This window comes from Aedes albopictus, chromosome 1 (assembly GCF_035046485.1).
Source record: "Aedes albopictus strain Foshan chromosome 1, AalbF5, whole genome shotgun sequence".
NCBI lineage: Eukaryota > Metazoa > Arthropoda > Insecta > Diptera > Culicidae > Aedes > Aedes albopictus.
Window position 1 is genome coordinate 93564788 of NC_085136.1, and position 25670 is coordinate 93590457.

Genomic DNA, 25670 nt, shown 5'->3' on the forward strand with positions numbered 1-25670 from the left:
TCTCACTTTGAGCATACCAAGGATGACGTTCTGCCACCTAGATATGGTCTGGCAATACCCCGTTCGAGCACTCTCCTCCTCACCTTATGTGCTCTTTTTTCCTGCCCTACCCAAAAATGTATCAAGTTTTTGTATCGAACAGTCACAGTTAATTGGCAGTTAATATTTGTAATCCATATGTCTCATTTAATTATAAAAATAAAAAAAAAATCCTCTCGATAAGGTAATAATAAAAAAAATGCCCGCTTGGTGGTTTCAGAATAAAACCAGAGTTCCTACGAAATATTGGCCAATTTCCTTCCAGTAAACAAATGATGCAGGGGCTGGTAAATTTTAGGAAAGAAATCCTGAGCTATTGATTCCAGAACGACTCTTTGGAAGAATTCCTTAGAGGATTCCTCAGAGTAATGCACGAAGGAATTATTTAAAGAATTTCTGGAGGGTTACTGAACAAATTCCTGGAAGAATTTCGAAAGGACCCATAGAAAACTTTTGAATACTTCTCGTAGTACTTTCTGAAGAAATTTCAGTCAAATTAATGAATTGTTTTCTTGGTGTAATTCTTGAACGACTCTATTAAAGTCTCTAAAAATGTCCTGATTGAGTCCTTGTAAGGATTCCTCAAATACCTCAAGAAATTCATGGTGGATTCTTTATAAGAATTCCTAGAGGAGTAAAACGGAGTGTTATGGTTCAAACACGTGTTTATCACGCCGAAGATCTGGGATCGAATCCCACTCCCATCAAACTCACAAAAATTTCGGAAGGGAAGTAAAGCGTAGGTCCTGAGGTAAACTAGCCTAGGATTGAAAATCTCGTCAATACAGATTTCAAAAAAATCTGAAGGATCTCCTAAAGGAATTCCTAGAGAAGAGCCGTCCATAAATCTTTAAGGGAGATGGGGGGTGTTCTGCCGTAATTCTGCAAAGTGACGTAAGCGCCATTTAAAATGTCGATATTTTTTGGTATATTATATATAATAACTGGTGTAAAAATAACACTGTGGTATGCCTGCTGTATTAAAATGCAAGATCTAATCGTAATCTATCATCTATGGAAAGAAACTTAGAGGATAAGCAAGAGTTTTGTGCATAACAACCAAAAAATGGACCAAAACGTACAATGTCGCTTACGTCACTTTGCAGAATTACGGCAGTGTTGTGGGATGTCGGTTGACTCAAGATTTATAAATTTATTTTTTGTATGAACAAAAAACCACGCGGTTTATCTGAGTTTAGTTTTTGCTCGCAATCAATATTTTCAATGAAGAGTACGATCGGTCCAAAATTAGGTGGATAGCGCAATATCGTTGACGACTTGCTGTAGCTTGAGTAGATTAGATAACCTTCGGTGGAGATAGTCTAACCGAGAACATTCTTACCATTTCTGCATTCTTACATCTTGTAGCAAGAACAAATATACTTTAGGCCAGAGAAAATAAGGCAAACTACCACAACGATGAGATTCTGGACTGGCCAGGAAACGATCCCTGGCATGTCTGATACCATGAATACCCTTGCAGTAACTGTTTGGGATACATCGATTCTCCTACCAACAAGAAGAATTCTGAATAGTTACAACAATTTGTCTTAAAAGTCCTCAAACTTGGACGCTTTCGTCCTTTTACCTTCTTAAATAGTTAAATCAGTAACACAACTCTGGCAAAATGTCCGTTCTGTATACCTATCTGGGTACCACCAACTCCATTTTCTTACCAAGGTTGAAGTGTTTTCTTAGGAAACCCCTTCAGACGTTAATTCGAAATATGCAAAACATTACCTTAAGGATTCAACCAGAAAAAGTATGTAAAGCTCTCAGAAACTCAACAATTACCCAGACAAGCTTCATGGGGGTACCGATCCAAATCCACTAGATGAGCTGAGAAAACGACCAGGATTTACCATCTCCAGTACATTTCCTCGTAACAGTCGGCCCACCTGAGTCAGATTTATTGATTTTACACCGATATGTAAATCAGGATATTAAACTTGGTTTCACAGCTTGCGAATCGTCTCGAAGTTGCTCGATGTGTTATTGTATACATGTGAGCATACTGCTTTCTCAGACAACAAAGAATCGTAAGCAGGGGGTGAGAGTGCTCAGCTTACCTCCTCCAGTCAAGTCGCAAAAACTCGTCTTTATCGGCTGGCATGCAAAGTAATGGTGGTCGACGTCAACAAATAAAAAAAAAACAACTGGTGCGAATACTCTTCCGTAAACTGTCAACGGCCGATGGGTAGGAGCAAACAGTTTGAGACAAGAAAACAAAACTAGATTGGAAGCTGATGTTGAGCTGATTGTCTGGTTTGGTTGAACCGGACTCTACACAAAAAAGGTGTTCGATACACGTTCCTTGATACAAGTAGATGTGTAAATTTGACTCAGCGGTGAAGCTTCTACTTCTTTTTGGCTTAAAGTTCCAACTGTATCAAAGGCTGCTTCTAAGCTTATTAGTTCTATGAGCGAGCTCTTCGACAGTTATTAACAGATACTTTCCTCTGCCAATGACCATTTTGTATGTGTACATCGTGTGGTAGGCACGAAGAAACTCTATGCCTAAGGAAGTCAGGGAACTTTATTTTACAAAAAGTTTATGGACCGACTGGGAATCGAACCCTTCACACCCTTAGCATGGCCACATGTGCTTAACACTACGGCCACATGAGACCTTGCTAGAACAAATCTTTCCGATGAACGGAAGAGAAATATTTTGCATCGAAAGCAATTTTCAAAACACACCGTTGTTGGTGCTAACTCAGTTCTCGTTGATCTTGATTTCTGCCAATATGTCCATCATGGCACGCGCAGACACAGGCTGTGACGCAAAACTAAAGCACCACATTAAGAATTCCCAAAGTTAATCGATCGTCGTTCTAACCGGTGATGCATTTCAAGCGTGAGGCCACTAAACGACAAAATGCGTCATTTGTAAACCTTAAAGAGTTGACCATTAAGAAGTGACGTTGTATCGTCCGACTGCGACTTTTATACATCTGCCACGAATAAACGCAATATTTAATGAATGCTGACGTCATGTCATTCTCGGAAAGTTACTGTTTAACTGCCATAAAGCAACGATTTGAAAAACGAGTTTTGCATATTTCATACGCAGAGATGAAGTGAATTACTTCATACGCTCATTGAAAGATTGAGAGATCTAGTTTCACTCAAAATTGATAGCTAGGGGTTCTGATATACAAGCGTTGATGTTAAGTTTTCTTTGGAACTGGCTGGCCTAGGCTCTCGATTTCAGAATGCGACTGGTTTGTTTTACCCGAACTGGTTAACTCCGTGGTTGCTCTAGTTAAAACCTCACTGTTGGTTGGCGATCGACTTGCGTAGAGACATAATATGAAACATTATAAAAAATTGGAATTGGTAAAAAAATATTATAAAATTTGTAAAATATGTATCAAAATTTGCACACAAAAATTCAATTAAAGCTAAAGTTTGTGTAACGAATGAATTTACAGAACGTTTTAAAAACAGTTTAATATACCAATATCGACTCCAAATAGGACTTTGAGGTTATCAGATCCCCTTCAACTGTGTTCCGGTAGTTGAAGCCACATGTACTTTAATTAAATTGTCTACCTGTAAAAAAAATGTCAAGATTCAATAAGTTGTCGGAATGTCACTTGGAGCAACCAGTTCAGGTTTTGTTTGCTCGACTCATTGGCTGATCATTGACCAAACAATTATTCCAAAACGCGGATCCCCTGCTGCCGATGTTGACGCTGACAATCCAATGCGCGATGACACTCGTTGCCGCTGCTGCTTTAAAAGTACATACTTACATATAGTAGGAACGAACCTACATTTGGAGATGGAAGCCCGATTGAGCATCATCTCATCAAGGTCCCATCATCCGCACATTAAGGTCTCTATTATTCGGAATTTGATCATCGTCAATGGGGGCTTTTAGAAGAAAAAATCCGACTTGTTTGTCACGACAATTAGTACCAGCAGCACACAGCTGTCGTTTAGTGTGCGGTAATGATTGTTTGCACATTTTTTTTTGTCGGTTAAGGCATGTGCGTGTGTTTTTGAAGAGAGAGGAAGACGAATTTGGCAATGAAGATCTACTGGTTTGAAATTCCTGCCATTATAGGTTTTCGATTATATAGTGGTTGGTTGTTTCAAAGCTTCGATCATTTCTAACTTCCTAATGTATCACCTTGGTAACAGCTCGCTGACGTAGTGGGTCAAAAATTACTCTTATGCACAAGGAGGGTTTAAGGTACCTACTCCCTTTCAGAATTGGCCTTCGGAGGTTCATTCAACGGAATTTTGTGAGGAGCGAATCAGGGGTGATTGTTATAGCCCGTGAATATCATGCCGAGGATCTGGGATCCAATCCTACACCAAATATACTCCCAAAATGAGAGTTCTTCCTTAGCAAATAAAGCAATGGGTTTCGTGATATGCTAGTCCCGGGCTAAAATACTCGTTAAGGGATTATATATGTTGAGATGCGTTAAAATTAGGAAAAAAAGTAGTGTAAAAGTGTGTAGCCTTAATTATTTTAGATTCACTTTTTAGGTCATATAAATACAACATTTAAAGTGTAAAACTAATTTGAGAACACGCAAAACTAGTACTTATTTCCAAAGCTATTAAAATTTCTGTAAAACGTGTTTCCTTTAAAGAGGGCTTGCCGTGACTATGATAACAATCTAACGGCTCAATTGGAAGCGCAAACCCAAAACAAAACCGATACTAGAGGACCCTGTGGTATCCTTGAACGATCGGAATAGCAAAAAGAAAAGTTCCTAAACATATATAACTCCGTAACCCTCCTATGCATCACGTTGGGCACAGCTCACTGATGTAGTATATAGATTGGATCAAATATGATCCTAATACACAAGGAAGGTAAAAAACAACACTTAGTGAAAGTGATTTCCCCAAGTGCATCCTTTTGTTGACCTAGCGGTCGGACTTTATGAGACATTATTATCTGTCCTCAAACAAAAGTGGAATAGTTTCCAATAAAAAAATGCGCTTAAAGAGCTTCTAAATATTTCTGGAGGAATCTCTGAAAGAATCCCAAAAGATGTTTCTGATGGAACCGCTGGAACAATTTCTAAAACCAAAATTCCTGAAAAAAAATCTTAAAAATTCTTGAAAAAAAAACGAGAAAATCCCTGAAGATCATTTTGTATGAAACGCTAAAATATTCTCTCAATAATTCTCGGACAAATTAATGGAGAAATTCCTGCTGAATGAATCCAGAGTTATTTTGGAATTCTGAAAAAAAAAACTAGAAAGAATTTCCGAAGAAACCTTTTTTGAATTTCCATAAAAATTCTTGAAAAATCCCAAATAGCTTTCTGGAATAATCCCATGAGGAATATACGGAAAAACTGCTAGAGCACCTTCTTACGACATTTTGAAATAATTTAGTTCCACGAAACTACTGTATTGCCCCGCTTATTCGACAACGATTGTTGTCAAATTTTCGGGGTAAACTTTCAATATAAAAAACTGATCACCCTTACATCGCCTTGATCAATGCAATTCTATTTTTTAAATTTTTGTTTCGGATTTGATATCTTGAACACAATTTCAGCAGATAAGAGCGAAATGAAAATTTCCGTTTTTTCCACACTTATTACCTCCCGTACGTCATTTCGACCGTTCATCTCCTGGCGGTTTGGGTGTCGAATATCACCAACTCAAAATTTCCGGATGTAGCCGCTGCAAGAGGAGCTGTGGCGGGTGTGAGTATAAGCACAATATCGAACAGTTAACAGTGTACATCGCTGTGACAGATGAATGCTTTTAAATTCGACAAATGTCGAATAAGTGGGGTACGGATTAAAAAGTATCGAATCAGCAGGGTGAATAGCTAAGTAGAAGTTCCGAATGATTTTCTAAATATTTATTTTTTGATAAATTCGTAGAGATGTTTCTAATGGAATGTCTTGAAAATTATCTAGTGAAACTCCTGAATAAACCTTTGTAAAATTTCTCGGAGAATATATCCAGACGAATTTCAGAAAAAAAATGCATGAAAAATTATCCTAGAGGTATCTCTAGAGAAATTTCCAAAATAAATACTTGGGAGAATACCCGTGCGAATCCCCAAATGATTCTCAGCAAGAAATCCAGCAGGGATTTTAAAAGATTCTAGAAGAATCTCTGACAATATTACTGAAGAAATGGCGGTGAGAATGTTCAATAAAATTGGAAGAGCTCGTAAGAGAATCTCAGTGCGAGTTACTGCTAGAATCTCTGGAAGAGATTTAAAAACATTGAAAGAATTTATTTGGCATTATTGTATTTAAAAAAAAAGCAACCAGAAGAGGAATTTCTTTAGGAATCCCTGTCAAAACTTTGACAGAATCCCTGGGGAAGCATTCCAGAATCAATCCCTTAAAGATCTATTGAGAAATTTCTGAAGGAATCCATGGAAGACTTTCTGATCTACCCATAAAAAAATCTTCCATGGATTCCTTCAGAAATTTCTCTTCGGTTTCTTCCAGGGAGTCTTTCGAATATTTTTCAAGGTTAAATTTAAAAAAAAAACTCCTGGAGGAAATTATGAAATAATGCTTGCAGAAGCTTTTTGAAAAACGCCTTGGATTTTTTTTTAGAAACATCTTTGGAAGATTTAATGAAGATAATCTTTGAGTAATTTCTGACGGAATTCGTGAAAGATATTCTGGATATTCTAAAAAAAACCTTTGGGGAAATCCATAGAGCAGTTTCTGAAGGAATCCTTGAATGATTTTTTTGAATACCGGGCGAAATTTTTGGAGAATCCTCTAAAAAAATTCCTGAGCAAACTTTGAACGGTTTTCTTGAAACATTTTCTTAAGGAATCTTGGAGAAATTTCTATTTTTTTCCAAATTTGTGGACTTCTGCAGATTTCGCCTAAGAAATCCATTGAAGATTTTTCGAAAGAATTCATGGTGAAATACCTGAAGCAAGTCGTGAAATGTTTGCTTAAAGGACTCCCTGTATTTTTGTTTAGAAATCCGTGGTGGAATTACCTAGGAGATCTGTGAGCTTTTCTAAAATTTGGTTTTTTTCTAAAGGAATTTCTAGGTATATTTTGTATGAATCTTTACATGCAGGAATAATGATGAAGCAAACTCTGATGAAGGAATTATTGGAGAAATTTATGTAGAAATTTCTGCAACAATCCATGCAAGAATTTCTAGGAAAAAAATCATTAAAAAATGCTGAAAAAATCAACAGAGGAATTTTGAGAAGAAGCATCGGAGAATGTTTTCAAAAGAAAGTTTAAAGTTTTTTTGGAAATAATCCCTGTAAAGTTGTTGGAAATTTTCTGAAAAAAAAACTGAAAGAAACTCTTAAGTAGTCTATGAAACATGAATCCTTGGAGTTAACCCGTGCACAAGGGATAGGTGTTGGAGGTTAAACATCTCCTATTACCGATGTTCCATGCACTTTTTTAAATTTGATTATATATCGAATCCTTACAACATTATGAATACAAAAACACCAGGTATTACAAAAGTTTAAAACGATTTACAATACCACACAATTTTTGAATAGCTTGTATTAAAAACATGGCCTTTTATTATGAAACATTATTTCTCAAAAACTAAAAACCATATATCTTTGACTTTTCGGTAATTTTCTGATAAAAATGTAAAACCTGATAACCTTTTTGGTCCCGAGTTTAGAAAGATATACTCAATTTGGCCCTTTGAACGTATTTTCTAAAAATCTACAATTCAACATCTAGCGAAAAAGATTTAAAATCGGTCAACTGGTGAAAAATTCATGATTATTTGAAAATTTTTGTAAAACTTCAATTTTTGGACCACCCTATCTGAAAATCGGTCGTCCTAATGTCGATATAAAGAAAATCGGGTCTAATAATTTTTGATTCGACCACCAATTATCGCGACATTTTCTGTGACATTTCTACATAATCTGTTGCTTTATATATTTTTTTCTCTCCTGTTGGGGAAATTAAGCCACTGCGTCCAATAAGCTGAATGTTTGTGGCATACGTTTTATATTTTTATTGAGTTTCTGAATTTTATCAGGAAACTGCACAACTCTTTTCAGTTTGCTCCAAGGTTCAGCGTTTTTTTTTCAGCAACCCTTTTTCTTATTTTCCCAAGTTTCTGTTGGAATTCCTCCGTGGATTCTCAGATTTTTTTTGTAAACCGCCATTCATAATTATTTTCAGATATTACTCTAATAAAACTTATTCCATTATAATTTCCAGCGATAATTCCAGCAAATATCGCCGGAAGAATTCCAGGAAGAACTCGAATCGGTGTCTTCTGTGGAAATATTAAAAAAAAGTCCAAAAGGCTCGCTGAAAAAGCCCCATAGTAGTTTTTGGACAAATTCCTGGAGGAATACCCGGAGCTACAACACTGGATGGAATAAAATGTGCATTGGCTGTTTGTCATACAACATCATCATGTGTGGGGTGTCCAATCTCAGTTTCTAGTGCACCGATTGGTCTCAAATTTTGTCTGGACATTTGAATAACACGAAATTCGATCAATGAAAAAAAAACATTTTTGAGCAAAACTTTTTAAAATATCACAACCTTCCATTTTAAGAAAAATTGAGAAAGTTTAATTTTGAGCTACACAATTCCGAAATTTCCATTTTTAGGTAAATATATTCTTCTGCAAAGCTGTTAAGTCTAACTAACACACAACTTTTCTGAAGTAACCATTTACATCAAACAATTCATTTACAAAATAACGTAAAAAAATCGCTAATTAGCTATTTTTCTTGAAATGGAAATTTTGCGATATATTAAGTTTTTCTCAGAAATATTTTCTTTTTTCACTTATCAAAATTTAAAACCAATCAATACACTAGAAGCTCAGATTGGACCCCACAAACATGAGGATTGTGTATGAAAATTAGTCAATGCGCACTTTATTTCGTGAAACCAGAAGAATGCAAAAAAAAATCATGTGAAATATTAGAAAGAAATCATTGAGAATTTTGAGAAATTCCTCAACATAGTTCCTAGAGTAATATCTAAAGAAAACTTATATAAAAATCTTTGTGCAATCTTTATGAATACCTTCAAAGAAATTGTAGAGAAAAAACATAGAATAATATTCTTGGTGGAATTTCTGGAGAACTTCTGAAGGGTTGCTTAGAAGAATTTTAGAAGAAATTTCTGAAGGGAAAAATCTGAAATGTTCCAGAGAATACTTGGAGCAATTTCTGGAGTAGTACTTGGATGAAGTTCTGAAGTAGCAAGTTATCGAAAAATTCCCGTAAAAAATCTGAAGATCTTTTCGAAAAAATCTCTTGCGGATTTGTGGAGAAATTGACTTATAATTTTTGGATGAATTTATAGGGAAATTCTCACAATACATATTTCTAGGACATCATTGCAGACATTTTCAGAGGAATCCCCGAATGATTATCTAGCGGAATGGTTGGAAGACTTTATGGAAGAATTTTTAGATGAATGCTTGATAGAACCTTTGTAGATATTTCTGAAAGTTATTTCAGAAGATTTTTAGAAAATCCTTGCAGAAACCGTCGTAGACATTGATAAACATACGTCCCTGGAAGAGCTTCTGGAGGAACCCATGGTAGAATTTACGAAGGAATTTTTGAAAGAGTTCCAATAGTGGTAATTAAAAGAATTTTTGAAGGTCATTTCTGATAATCTCGTAGAAGAAATCCTAGCAGAAACTTGTTATGCCATTCCAACAGAAATTTCGGGGGAACCCTTGGATGAACTTTTATAGGAGGAATAACCGATAAAAAATTGGTATTCGTCTTCGTCAGATGGTCAGGTGGATTCTTTAGAATTTTGTGGAAACCTCTGAGAAAATTTATGATGAAATCTGTGGAAGAATCTGAAGATCAAAAAGCTCTTAAGAAATTCTTGCAGAAAACTATCAAATTTATATAATTTGTGCTTATGTTAGAACAGTATCGACGTTCACAATACGCGTGACGTTAGACGAGAAGTATCGCTTATAGCTCTAACAGTCGTCAATACTTCAAAATTTACTTTTCGTCGACCGATTTCGAGCGCGATTTTAATATATTCTTGTTAAAGAACATATTCAGTTCAAAACACGGAAAAAATACCATTTTTGACATGATAGTTTACAATTTGAATGAGATTTTGTTTGTGCAATGAATTTCGCGAATCGTTTACTTTGCATCAAGGGATTACCATTTTTTCGCACCTAACTTTTGAAAAGATCGTATGAAAAATACATGATTTCCTGTTTTAAAAAGTTATAATTCGAAAGTGGTTTGTTTAAATGAAATGATGTATTTGAATATGTTTAAGGACATTTGAAAGACATTTAGAAACAAAAACACTGATAGCAACGTTCATCATGGGTCTATGTTAAATATCATATAATTTCAATTTTCTTAATATCTTTACCTCTGATTTTTTATTATTTTTCTAAAGAAAGCTAACTTGCAGCTGCTTCTATCTGTTCTTTCTTATTTTTTTTTTATTTTTCATCTATTTACAAAATAAGCAGAAGGAAGCAGGTTGAGGTTTTTTAAACAAAAACAGATTTTACGTACAGGTTCCACAAAAAAAATAGCACATTTTCCCTACATCCAACCAACTTACGAACGATTTTTAAAAATTAAAAAAAAATTATAATAAATAAATAAAATAAATGAAAAAATCCCTAACTGTTTTACTATTTTTATCGAACAATGATTACTAATTTTTCAGACATACGAACTTTCGCACCGTCTCGAATAACATTTAACAAGGTCCAACTTTTTTATATTTTTATTCAATTCGCAGTTTCTTAAGGACAAACGTCTTGAAATCCCGGTTCAACAGTGCATCAAAACTTCAGACGCACTAATCTCAAGAAGCAAGCTTCAAACAACAATGCATTTTATTATTCTGTTCTTGCTCACTTGTAATAAGCTTAGAATAAGAAGCTCAGGTGCGCTGGTTTTGTTTACGAAGAGATTTGTGCCCTCAAAATCGTGAGTAGATGCCAAAGTCGGCCATTGTGGCGGCCATATTGGGATTCTAACAAGTCTGTCCTTAAGAACGGTTCAATGCAGGAAAAAAATAAATATTTGTACATTAAAAAAATATGTTTTCCATTGGAACTAATAAACAGAATCTTTTCTTAGTACATATTGGTACATATTGAAGCTTTCATAAAAAGTTTCTTTTTGCTTGTTTTAAAAATCGATGAAGATTAAAAATTAAAAAAATAGTTAGCAACATTTGATTTCTGGGCTATTTGGCAAACTTTACGGCTGGAAATCAGCTTTTTACTGAAAAAAATGAAAATTAAACGGTAAGGTTTTCGAAAAATTGAAAATATATGACATCTGACATAGATAGATTCGCGATGAAAATTACTCACAGTAGTTTTTTTTTATATCTTGACACATCTTAGAAAACATCATTTCCATCCAACAAAACGTTTTCGAGTTAGAGTTTTGTTTGTAGAAGGAAATTAGTTTTTTTTTCATACACCCTTTTCAAGAGTTAGGTGAAGAATATTACAAAACAAATAATATGAAAAACAGTTTCAGATAGAAGCTCGTACATGAGCTAAATTTTGTAATAATTGAAAAACGTTTCATCTACGCGTTTCATGCGTTGAGCTGGAAATGCTCAAATGGAAACGAACTTGTGGTTTTTAAACTAACTTAACAACATAATGCCATCAATCAAAAAAGCCCTTCAAACAGATCCATCATCTAAACCAAACACTCTCAATCACATCTGAACAGCTGTAATCGATTTTATTTCTGCTTGGTCATGCAATGTTGCGAAAAAGTGAATACCCAAACTTCAGCGCACCGGCTCAAGCACGCAGCGTGCAAATTGTTGAGAAGGTTATGATTTCGATATTTAATTGGAACACTTAAACAATAAAACCAAAACCCATCAGTGGCTGTTCACCTTGGTCAGTTCCGAAGAAATCGTAAGCCAACCATCATTCGCTTCGCCTTCGGTAATGACCACCACCGACCGATGAGGATGATGATGATCGTCATCATCATCTCAATTCGCACCCAGTGATCCGCACCGGCTGACCATCGGACTTCACGCATGAGTAATCCAATTCGCACATCTCAGCTGAGCTCGTTGCGGGGGGCTCTTTCCCCAACTGAGCTCACCTTAAGCGTGTAGGTACATACCGAACCATCATCAACCAACTGTCTTATTATGTCATACACCCCGTCCGTCCGTTCGAGCGAGTCGAGTCGTAAACAAACAGCCAAACGAAACAGAAATCAACGCCCGACGACCTTCAGGCAGAAAGTGATCAAAACCAGATCTTCATCTTCAGCGTCGCGTCGCTCTCACCTCTCTCACCATGCATCGCTCCGACTCACCAACTCCAACTCCAAACTCACTGTGCATCCAGTGAAAGGGTTATCCACCGACAAAATGCCAGGCCTGCAGTGATGGATGTCATAACCAGCAGTGTAGTGTCTTCTTCAACACATCTTCAACGGAGAAAAAACTGTGTCACACCACACACCGTCGAACGGGGTCGGGTTGGGTCAAGTCACCATTCGTCTCTCAGTTAGCTAATCTCCAATTCCCCCGTCAATTTCAATTTCAGATAGTTGGCTCACCATCCCGTCTCCGTTTATCGTAGTTATAGTTTTCTGCAGTTGCGCAGCACAACCCATCCTAACACACACAAACACACAAAATGAAGAAACTGCTGCAGGTGACAGTCGTGATAGCGTGCGTCAGTGCGCTGGCCGTGATGGCCATCCCAGTGCCAGAACCGGACCCGAACCCAGCGCCTGCACCAGCGCCCGCGCCGGAACCAAAGACCGACATCGAACTGATGAAGATTCCCCTGGAAGGGGATCAGGTAAGTTAGCTAGAAGTTAGGATAAATTGTTGATATCACAAGATACTTTCAAGATATTCTACAACCAATGACAACCAATGTAATAAGTATAGGAAAACCCCGTACGAAGGGGTGATTGAAAATTTCTAATTTTAGCATGACGTACCAAATGGATGCTCCTTTATGCGATAAATTTCAGATTTCTTGAGTTTTCTTCCTTCATCCTGCCAACGTACATTTTACACCTTCGGAAAAACACATAAATATTTTTTTGTTTTTCGATTGATTTTGATGATATTTTCACAACTTCCCGAACAACTCTTCTAGTTTATGATTCCGGGGACATGGGTGTCTAGTCCACATGGTTCCGGAGTTATTTCGGATTGCTTGGGGTACCAAAATTGGCCACATACTTTGCACAACGTATACATCAAGATCCCGATGAGGTAGAAGTATAGTATCTTCTGCGGATTTGTTCAGCAAATTTAAGAACTAACTGGCAACGGCAACTTTGGTTCGCGATTCGCCAGCTAGGCGGCGCCAGTATCAAAAATGTTCAAACCCACATATCTCAGAAACCTGGTAAGATAGAATAATGCTGTCTTCGGCAAAGTTCCTTAGCAAGCTCAAAACTATCTGATAGTAAAGTTTTTGGTTTGGGATTTATCCGCTAGGTGGCGGCTTGTGTCTGAAAAATTCAAATTCGAATATCTCCATCCCCTAATGAGCTACAACCATGCCCTTTTCAGCAAAGTTGTTCATCAGGCCAAGAGCTATCTGGCAATGGCGTCTTTGGTTCGAGAATCATCCGCTAGGTGGCGCCACGATAAAAAATGTTCAAACTTCTATATCTCAGAATCCTGATAATATAGAATGATGCCGTCTTCAACAAAGTTCTTCAGCTAGCTAAGAACTGCCTGACAGTTGAGTCTTTGATTCGTTATTTATTCGCAAAGTGGCACCTTGTGCAAAATATTTAAACACGTATATCTCGATACTCTAATGAGTTAAAAGCATTGCGTTTTCTGCCAAATTGATCGGTAGGTTGAGATTTATCCGGAAATGGTGTTCCTATGTGACGCCAGCAAACAAAACTAATGAACAAGAAGCATTCCATTTTCAGCATAGTTGTTCATCAAGCTAAGAGATATTTGGCAGGATAGTAGGCGGTCAAGTTGGTGCAAAGGCAATACTTTTACACCGTCTTTGACCCCCTGCAGACACATTTTATCACCCCACAATACTGCTTCTGTTGCTACGTTTTCCTTCCGGGAATGTCTCCGGGAATTTCTACAGGAATTCTTCCGGATTTTTTTTTTCAGGAATTGTTCCGGGAATTTTTCCAGGAATTCTCCCGGGAATTCACCCAAGAATTCCTCTGAGAATTCCTCAAGGGCTTCCTCCAGGAATTTCTTCAAGAAATCCTCCGGGAAATCGTCTACGACATCCTCCAAAAATTCTTCCGGGAAATCCTCCAGGATATCCTACAGGAATTCCTATGGGGATTCCTTCAGGAACTCCCTCAGGAGAACATCTGAAGTAATCCTTGTTAATATTGCTTAGAAAATCTTCAAAATACTGCCAGAGCCTCTAGAGAAATTTTAGAATTAATCCCTGGCGGAATTTCAAAATTGAATTCCGGATCAATCCATTCATCAATTCCTAAAGAAATCTGTGCTTGAATTTCTGTAGCAATCTCTAGAATTATCCTTTAAAGAACCTCTGGAAAAATGTGTGAAGGAAAATCTTGAACAAACAAAAGGAGGGTTTTGAGAAGAAACTCGCCTTGGAATTCCTATAGAAACTCCACGGGAATAGGGTAGCTAGGGACAGCTCGACCTCTGGTATGTATCCATTCAAACGTGTTCAATTTCAGTGGAAGAAGGTAATTCATTTTGTTGACATATTTAAAACCGGCTTTTTGCCTATTTCAATTTTAACTCACCCTGCTACAACAAACCATCAGGATCATTCCCTCCCGGAGTGATTCTGCAGCCATAGGTAATCCTTGCGATGATGGTGGGTACACTTCAATCATCATCATCATCATCATCAGGAATCCCTTGAGAAATATCTGAAGAAATCCATGAAGCAACTTCGGAAGAAATTCATGGAATTTATTCTGAAGAAATCGTTGGAGAAATATTTGGAGGAATTTCTGAATCAATTTGAGTAGTTTTGCTTGAGCAATCGCTCGTACAGTTTTGGGAGAAATCCGTGAAATATTTTCCAACAGAATGCACGGAGGTATTTTTAGAACACTCTATGAAGACATGTCTGATGAGGTTGGTGAAACGTATTTCAAAGCAAGATTTGTAGAAATTACTGGAAAAGTTCTCTAGATGAATTTCAAAAGAAAATTCGGGAGAAATATCTGAATAAACTCACGGAGGCTTTTCTGAAGGAATCCATAAATAATTTTCAGAAAGACTCCATGGAGAAATTTGAAAGTGATCTCTAGAGGATCCATTCTCGCAGCAATTTTGGAAGCAATCCATTGAAGACTTTCTGAAGTAGTTCTTGTGGAAATGTTTTACCTCTTGCAGATTTATGAAATATTGTTGAACGTATTTTCTTATTCCTCTGGAAATTTTGGAGGAGTTTCCAAAAGAATAAATGTCAGATTTTCTTAAATAATCCCTGGAAGAATTTCTGAATTACTGGGAGGAATTTCTGAAAAAGTCCATGAAAAAACCTGATCTGATTCAAAGAACTAAACATATTCCACGAAAACTTTCTGAAAAAAGTAGGAATTTCTGAAAGAATCCATGGATTTTTTTCTGATAAAATCCTTGGTAGGTTTGTCATTGCAATCCGTCGTGAAATCTCTGGAGGGCTTTGTAGAACATTTCTTTTAAAAAAACCCTTATAAACATTTAAAGAAATTCATGGATATAATTCTGAATGCACGTACGGTTATCGTAATTTCAATACACGTAAAGTTTTCTTATAGATTTTTTTGAAAAATTTACGTGGGACATGCTCACTGAAATTTGCTTTGGGAATTCTTGTGGAGGAATTTCTAAAGAAACCCCTAGAAAAAAATGTTCGAATCAATCTTAGAGATTTCGAGGAAGTATCTGTAAAAAAACTCCTCTGGGAATTTATGAAGACATCATTGGCAAAATTACAAAAGCATTTTTGGTAAAGTTTCTGAAGAAACTTATAATAGGTTTTTTATCTGTATTAACGAGATTTTTAGCCCTAGGCTAGTTCATCTCGGGACCCGCACTTTACTTCCCTTCCGAAGGAAGAACTCACTATTTTGTGAGTTTGTCGGGGGGAGTGAGATTTGATCCCAGGTCCTCAGCGTGATAGTCAAGTGTTCTAACCATCACACCAGGTCCGCTCCACGGATGTAAAAGGTTTTCTCAAAAGGCTTCTAAAGATTTTTTTAAATAATCTCCAAAAGATTTTCAAAATGTATCTCAGGAGATTAAAAAAAAAAAAGCAAGAAAAATATCGCATGGAAACCCTGGATGAATTTCTAAAAAAAAACTCTGGTGGAATTTCCATAAAAAATCTTTGAGAGATTTTTTATGTTTTACTTAATGAATGCATGGGAGATATTTTGAAAGAATACATGAAGGAATTTCTGCATAAATCACTAAAGGCATCTATGAAGAAATTTCCAAATGTATTTCTGAAGTAGTTTCTAAAGGAAAGTTTTCTGAAAAACCCCTGGAAAAATTTTCGAGAGATTTTTTGAAGCTATTCTTGGTGAAACCTTAGAACAAATATCTCAGAAAACTTCTCAAACTGAAAAATCTTTAAAATACATACGCTTTTTTATATATTCGGCAGAATGTAAGAAAATTTAATCCTTACAGACGCGTGTCGTTGCAATAAGTACAACACTACGAAAAAACCTTGCTCGTCGTATACAGCGCGAGCACGGTGCAGTTTCAGGACCAAACAGGCGTGCGTCCTGATAGGTTAATAATGCAATATCAAACAGAAGCGTTTTCTTACAAGTCTACTTCTTCGTGGCGTTACGTCCTTAGCCTGATTTTCAGCTGTGCTATGAGCACTTCCGCTGTTTTCAACGGAGAGCTTCTTCTGCCAATGACAACTTTGCATGTTTGGCAGGCACGATGATACTCTATGCCCAAAGAAGTCAAGGTGTTTCCTTAAAGAAAAGTTCATGAATCGACCGGGAATCAAACCCACGCCTGTACAGCTGTGGCTATTGGGGCCCCAAAGTATTATAAAAGGGCGGAAAGTGCAAAAATCATGTAAGCAATTGTGAATTTGAGGAAGTACAAAAATCTAAAAAAAAATCGAAGTGAGATTTTCGCATTCGAAAAGACATTTTGGCGAAAAACTGGAAGCCGAACATAAGATTCGGATACGGATGCAGATAAGGTGCATTAATTTATGCACCTTTTTCATGTCCTCCTCAAAAAGAGCGACAGCTATTCAGCATCAAAATTGATCTTATACATAATGACGCAAAACAAACATTATTGTTGAACAAAAGATGAATAAGCCGCTCTTGATTTTGAAAATTTTGACTGAATGAGCTGTTATTGTTAGTTAGGAGCAGGGATGCCAGATGATTTTTTTTGAAAAATCTGTATCACTCTTTTCCAGCATCTGTACCCCATACAAAATTTGGATGAAACATCTGTATCCCATACAAACATAAAATAGCCTCTTTAACTGAAAAATATGTATTTCTCATAAATCGAAATCTATACGGATGCTCAAAATTCTGTATAATACAGATAAATCTGTATATATGGCATCCCTGGTTAGGAGTAATTATGGCAACGGTGTCCAGGTGTCGTTTATTAGGTAGAGCTTACTTCAGGCAGAAGTACTCTGAGTCGTTTTAAGGGGGTCCCAGGATGTCTCATGGGTGTTTAGTGATGGCTCCAGGGATTCCTATAAGAAAATTTGATGGGATTGTTCCATACATTTATGCTGACTTTGATGCAGTAGAGTTTCTGCTAGAATTGTTTCATGAGTTGCTGATGAGATTCTTTCGGGAATTTTACAAAATTTTCTCTAGGGATTTCTCGCTTTTCAGATATTTCATCAGGCACTGTCCATAAACTACGTAGACTCAACTTTGGTCATCTCAGAATTCTAACCTTAATAACTATTATCACCGATGGATCTAAAGTAATGTTACGAATAACGAATGAAAATCAGTCTGATATCTCTTTGACCGAATTATGTGAGTAACGATTGTAACTGTAAACACTTCTTGAAATAAACAGCCAATAAATTCCAGCTTTAAGCTGTACTCGCACCCACAGATTGGAGTTTGCGATTTGCTCAGAAGAATTCGGCTTCGAGCTCCACACTACCCCTATCGAAACCCTTTTTTGTCGTAACACTGCTAATTGTCCTCTAGGAATTCCTCCGGAGATTAAAAAAAGCATCCTTCCAATATTTCCTTAAGAATATTTCCAGGCCTTCTTTCAGTGGTACCTTTAGAAGTTATTCTTGAGATTCGTTCAGCAACTCCTGCAGAGATTACTCAATAAATACTTGCTGGTATTCCTGTAGGGGTTTTCCTAGATTTTTTTAACAGAAGCTCCTCTAGGAATGTACCTAGAAATTTCTGTAGAGATGTCTTCAATAATTCCTTCTAGAATAACTCCGTGGATTTATCTAGGATTTAATTTAAGAATTTTCTAGAATTTTTTTAACTATCTATTAAGATTCTTTAAGAAATTTCTGTTGAGATTCCTCCAAAAGTTCTGCCACGGATTCATCCAGAGATTTCTTCTAGGATCCCTCTGGGTATTTCTTAAAATATGGATTTCCTTAAAAAGGATGCCTTCAGTTGTTTATCCAATTATTTAATGGGTCCCCTGAGGGGTTTCAGGTGGTTTTCTGGGGGTCTCAGGGGCGTTAAGTCTCAGTATAGTTTCAGGAAGCTCAAGGGTGTTACCTGTAGGTCTCACACACTTAATTTTGAATACCGAGTACGGTAAATTTTTGACGAAAATAGAACAGCCGAAAACAGCAAAAACGGATTGTTTACCTTTTGCTCACGTTTTTGACAGTTGGTGTACTGAGCCTCAGTATAATCGATTACCGAAGCTACCGAAATCGTTCTGCTGTTCTATTTTCGTCAAAAATACCGAACAGGCAATTCAGGATTGAGTGTGCAGTGAGTTTCAGAGGGTATCATGAGATTTCAGGGACGTTTCCTGAGGTCTCAGGGGGTTCATGGGGCTCCAGAGGCGTTTCCAAGGGTCCCAGGGGTTTCAGGAGATCTCATGGAGCGCTTCAGGGAGTTTCATGATATTTTAAGGGGGTCTCAGTGGCGCTTCTAGGGTCTCAGGGGAATCCAGGGGTTATCCTGGGACAAATCTAAAAGGATACTGAAACCCCTTGGAGCGCTTCTGGAATGGTATCAAACGCTCCCAAAATGTATCGGAATGCCCTTTACACGTTCCTGAAACCTCCGAATCTAAGTCCGAATCTCTCTTAAACGCATACGGATTGTCTTGAAATGTCCCTGAAATCTCTTACTACACCCTAAATTAAAAGGATCCTGAGATCCCCTGAATCACCCATAAAACCTCTTAAAATGCCCCAGAAACCACCGTAACAACTTTGAAATGCCTCTGAACGGCTCTTAAACATCATGAAACCCTCTGAAACGCCGTGAAACGCTCTCAAAAGGTTCCTGAGATGCTATCATTGTTAACCCCTAAAACACCTCTGAAATGCCTCGAAACGCTCCTGAAATTTTGACAATCTCGTTGAAACACCCTTATAAAATCTCCGTGAATGATGAAACCACCCTCAAAGGACCATGAAAAACCCTTGAAGTGTCCCTAAAACCTCCATAATCCCATTAAAACGCCCTTGAAATGCCCGTTACTACTTGAAATGCCCGTTACTACTTGAAATGCGCCTGAAACCTCTGGAACGCCTTTAAAAGGCTCCAGGAACTCCCTGAAATGCACCTGGAAATCCCTTGATGCGACTCTGAAATTACCTCAAACACCCCTTTCGGAACACCCCTGAGACGTTCCTGAAACCCTCTGAAATTCTCTGAAATATCTTGAAACGCACCTGAAACTTTTGTAACGCCTTTAAAAGGATCCTGAGATACCCTCTTTGAATCACCCCTAACATCCCTTGAAGCGGCCCTGAAACTCACGTATTCTATTGTAACGCCCTTGAAATCCCGCCCTTGAAAGCGAAGCCTGCCGGAACGGCTTCAAAAGGCTCCTGAAATTTCCTGAATCAACCACCTGTAGCACCTCTGAAGTCCCTTGGAACCCCCTTTTTTGGCTCTCTGGGAACTTCTTGGAAATACCCTTGGTTCCATCTCAAACGCCCAGAAGGAAGCCCTTTTCTCGCGAAACAAAGTTTCCTCATTAAAGCCCTGTCTTAATGTATGCACAAATGTCCTTTTTATATATCCTTTTGAATTTTTGCACTCCAATCCAATGGCATGAAAAGCGGATCCAATATCAACTAACAAGTATTTCCTCTTTTAGTTTATTCATATCATACGGATTCTGTAGTTTGTTCAAAATCCGAAGAGCAATTGGATATTTCAATTTTAAAAATATTCTACTCTTCTTGGCGTAACATCCCCACTAAAACAAAGTCTGCTTCAACATTCTATGAGCCACAGTTTTCAACTATGAACTTTCTCTGCCAATGACCTTTTCGCATGGTCAGTGAAAGTAGAGCCGTGGGTCCCGAGAATTATTTTAGTTCAAATTTCTAATATTTAGTTTGAATTTCATCTGGAAGTCTTTTATTCGAATCCACTTGAGGCAAACTTTTATTGCTTTATTAGAGATTGTTTTCATTTGCATGATTCTTTATTTATTCAGATCTTCAGATGTGACAATCTTGCAGCTGAAACATTTCTCAACAGTCGTCTATTTTTGAAGCTCGAGCTTGTTTTGCATGAATAATTCCGTCCAATTTCGAACCAGCAGCCTCCGGTCCATTTCCAAGTCTTCCGACATGAGAATTGGATCTCGCATCCTACTTCCGCATCGGCTCTTGATCTTGATTCTAGTGCTTGGAAGCTAGTTTTTCAAGTTTTCAGCCACGAAAAAGAGCCCCCCGTGCGGCTGCTGGCTGCTGTAGTGCAACCCTTCTCACACTTGCAGGTTGCCCGTTCGAAGGTTTTCGAAAGTCCAATCCGCATCGCGATCGGACGGAAATCGTTAACCTTTGTGGCCGTTGCATCTTGCTCAAGGTTGACGATGGACAACGACGCGGATTTTGATCTACCGACCGCTCTCTTTTCGCTGATCAGGTTGCTAGAAATGGGCGCTGATGCGGAAGTATCGATCTAGTTAACGTTCTAGCATCGTTCCGAAGAAAAAATGCTCGAAATAACTAAATTCTATCATATTTTGAGCTAATTCAGTACTCGTGTGAAATTGACTACGATCCATTTAGGCTTAAACTAACAACCTAAGCCTTTGGATCGAAAATGTTGTTTCCAAACCACATTTTCGATCCAAATTGATTCATCGTGACTCGGCAGAATTATGCAAATATGCACCGTCCGTCAAGCGCCGCCGTCCATTCTGATCCGAAGCCGTTTCACCTTGCATTCGAATTGACCAATTCTTCGGGTTCATCACACCCACCAAACTCTGTCGCTTCCGTACAGCTGTCGATCGGAAGGCCAATTTCGTACTCCACAATTAGCGCTGCTGGCTTGCAACTTGCAACAACCGATCGCCTTGTCAGCATGCAGAGTCCGGTGTAGGCAAATCGAAAATTTCAACCGGATTCTTCCATCGCTGCTGTATGTCCGCCCGCCGCCGCCTCCGCCTTGTATCAGGCGTGAAGCCTTGTTAAAACTAATGTTAGGTAAGAGCGTGATAGGGCGAAATGGTTGCGGCGGCGGCAAGTCGACACACCACCACCGCGCAGCTACATTCCTGCACGCGATGATAACTTCAAGTGCGATAGGAGTACTGGGCAACGACGACGACGACACCTAGACGACAACGTCGTTACAACGATAACGTTAACTTAGCTGACCGACGACGCGACGACGAAAACACACATAATGGCAATCGATAGCGAGTGTCTTCCCCCTTGTTTATCCAAAAAGGGGTAAGTTTTGACAACGTGCCATAAGTATTGCGTGCGTCGTCCACGTAGTACTTGGGGGAGTGTTGACCACAGGACCATCGGATCGATGTTTGAACTCCACTCCATGGAAGTGTTTGCCCTAGTTACGCGCTGCCGCATTCTCCAACTCGGAGATCCATTCCATGCATTGTTCGCCATAGCTATTAGGAGCTACTAAATACAATTGAAAAGTGCCATAAAAAGTTACGGCGAACTGAAACTTGATCGCACTCGTGGTCAAACCCGGGAGCTCATCAACGATTACCGCAAAAACTAATTGAAGTGCGACTGCGATCGGAGAGGAGCGCGGCGCAGTATCCCACCATTGTTGTCGTTGCTGTTGAGGGGCAGTTAAACACTGCACTGACTGACGACTGGCCGAGCTAGACCCCCGGAATTGAATCATCACACTCTCAACTATTAACGTTTGTAGAGTTGAGCCAGCAAAAACAGAAGATTGATTTGAGTTATAGAGTAGGTTCACGTGCCCAGTAATAGGTAGCTAAGCAATGCGTGTGCGTCTCTGTGTGTGAATCGTTTGGTTGAGCACTAGAGGTAACTAACTACACTAGTGTTATAGTCGGCCAAGGGCAATCACGCGCGAAGGGTGCACCTTAGGGGGGAAGTTGATGATCAATGAGCCAGTAGTTATAGGTAGTTGAGTAGTCTCAGTAGCCGTCGTGGGGGTAAGGTCAAACTACGATGGCTTTTGATGGATTGATCAGCCGGTTAAAAGAAATTTGGCCAAGTCGGGAGATCGTGAGTCGATCTTGAAAGGTGTAATATTGAATACAAGGAATTTCTAGTGAGGTCTTTGGGGGATTCTTGGATCAACCCTGGGAATGTTTCTGCTGAGTATCATTTTAACCTTTCTAAGATGACAGGTAAAGCTACTTAACCACACTGCGTATTTCACGTTCAGCATGACTGTCTGGATCATCCTACATATTAGGGTTGAGATAGATCATTAGATAAAGATACGCACAGAACTTCAATAATCTGTGCGTATCTTTATCTATTTTTTTCTTATTTCTCTTGAGTTTTAATCCTTAAACATCCGGGACAATCTTTTATCGTTTGACCAATCATCAGCAGTTTTCACTGATCTTCGAACAGCAATATATCACAACCCATTGAAACCTGTTAAAACTTCATCTCAGAACTAATCCAAGGCCTTCAAAATACTCTGATTTTTTTTTCACTAGTCCAACATACTAAACCAAAATGTATAGTCGATTAATGTTACCGGAACGCAGTCTACGGTACCCAAAAAGCCTCAGAGCACCCCTGAAAGCTTCATAGGACATGAATTGGGTGACCTAGGTCATCGAAACTATTCTGGATTTTTTTTTTCAAAGTCTACAGGAGCTTACCTTACCTTACCGATCAGGCTAAGGCCGGGGTGGCCTCTGCTGTACATAGTAGCCGCCTCCATTCCACTCGGTCCATGGCTGTTTGTCTCCAGTTCCACACTCTGCGTAAGGACCGCAGATCGTCCTCCACTTGGTCGACCCACCTAGCTCGCTGCGCTCCACGTCTTCTTGTACCGGTCGGATGACTCTCGAGAACCATTTTAGTCGGGTTGCTATCCGACATCCTGATGACGTGACCCGCCCACCGTAGCCTCCCGATTTTCGCGGTATGGACGATGGTTGGTTCTCTCAGCAGCTGATGCAGCTCGTGATTCATTCGCCTTCTCCAAGTCCCGTCTTCCATCTGCACTCCGCCGTAGATGGTGCGCAACACCTTCCGTTCGAAAACTCCAAGGGCGCGTTGGTCCTCAGCACGTAGAGTCCATGTTTCGTGCCCATAAAGGACGACCGGTCTAATCAGCGTTTTGTAGATGGTTAACTTCGTGTTACGGCGAAATTTATTCGATCGTAGAGTTCTGCGGAGTCCAAAGTAAGAACGTTTTCCTGCCACAATGCGCCTCTGAATTTCTCTGCTGGTGTCGTTGTCGGCGGTCACCAGTGAGCTACTATCACTTTAATTCGAAATAATGTTCGTAGAATGTAGTCAATTCTGCTGATGGAGTCTCAGTGCATAATTATAACGCTTTTGGTACATATGTGGGATATTCTTCCAAACTATCCATACTATTCTGGAACTTAGACCTTCGAGATCTGCAGATCCTACTGTCTCCTTGTCTCTCTTCACTACATCACCGTTATTCTTTCTCGATTATTTGATGTTGTATTTCATAGTATTCTAAGAATCTCCATAAGCAGACGCGCCAACTTGGCCAAATTATTGGGGGGGTGGCAAAGCCTGTTTTTTTCTGATTTTTTGTATGGGAAAATCTAAAAATCGTCAATTATTGGGGGGGGGGGGCAAAGCCATGCTTGTCCCCCTAAGTTGGCGCCTATGCTATAAGTATAATCCTCTTTGGGCATCTTCTGGCATAAATGTAGTCTTCGACTGTAATATCACTATATCTCAACGCCTTTAAATAGTAGTGAATACTCGCAGAATATAGTCTACGCCATTTTCAGACCCTCAGAATGCAATTACAGAAGCTTTGCTACTTTTACTTGGTGATCTTATTTATTCAAACTATTCTGGATTAAAAAAATAATAATCTGAAATGCAATAGGGTTCTCTAGAATATCTCAGAGATCATTTGAGATTACCTGAAATTCCCTGATAACCCCTTCAATCTCCCTAAAATCCCTGAAACGCCCCTGAAGCAGTATCATAAAGTATTTTTAGGAATTCTTGCACAAAGTCTCTCATAACCGAAATTTCAGAAGGTTCGTCTTGAAATTAGTTGAAACGTGTTTAAGGGAAATCCTCCTTTTATTTCTATAGAGATATTTAGGAAATACTATCAAAGATTGGTACATACGTTCGTTTATGTATTGTTTCATGCGTCCCTTCAAACATTTCTGAAAGAATTCCTCCAGAAATATGTAGTATTAGAATTTCCGTTTGGAGTTTTTCTTTGGAATTCCTCCTGGAGAATTCCTGAAGACATTTATTAGGAAATTCTTCTGGGAATTTCTTTACGGGTTTCTCCAGCAATCCTTAGATTACTACATCTACATTATCGGGTAGAATCATTTGAGAAACATTCTTAACTTCTTAAGAAAATTCCTCCAGGGGCTTACTTTCGAAATACAGAAGTTTTCAATGGAATTTATCAGAAATTATCGTTGGAATTTCTGCAGAGGTTCCTTCAGCTGGAACTCTATATACAAATGAGTTCTCTCGGGCGTTTATTCTGAAACTACTCTAGACAATATTTTCAAGAATTTCTAATGGAAATTCCTTCAAAGGATATTTAGGATTTGTTCTGATCTTTCTTATGACATTCTATTGAAATTTTTAATGTGATGCCTCAGGAGTACATCAAAAATTCTCTTAGTAACATCTAGACATTTTTCAAAATTGTGCGTTTTTTTAGAAATGCTTCACGATGATGATTTCTTTTTTTTTTCAGAAAGTTTCAGTTATTCGTAAATAATTAGACGTTAATGTATTTTCTGATTATGCTAGTTTTCTACGGAAATTTTTTGCAGACATGATTGCTGATTCCTTTATAAATTCTTCTATCGATTTCTCCAGGAATCCCTCCCAAAAATTTCCCAAGCAAGTTTTTTTCGGAAAAACTTTTATAATTCTCGTTAAAAGTTTCTCGTATTTTTTTTTTCTAGGAATTGAGGAAGTATCCTCCCAGGCAAATCTAGATTTTGTTTTGCTAAACGTAATTTTATTTTCAAAGTCAGTTTCCATGCGCATTTCTTGATTATTTTTCTTCTGGTGGAAAATACTGATCAGTTTTCAAAACCCAT

At 38.3% G+C, this 25670-nt stretch overlaps 1 protein-coding gene across 1 annotated transcript in view; it reads left to right on the top strand.

The window, feature by feature from the left end:
- The window catches only part of LOC109427361 (clumping factor B), a gene marked incomplete at its 3' end in the record, with an annotated part of 94014 nt that overhangs the window by 35351 nt on the left and 32993 nt on the right, over positions 1–25670 (top strand). Inside the window, 1 exon segment of the mRNA XM_062845048.1 lies at positions 12556–12816. Coding sequence (XP_062701032.1) covers positions 12649–12816 — 168 coding nt within the window.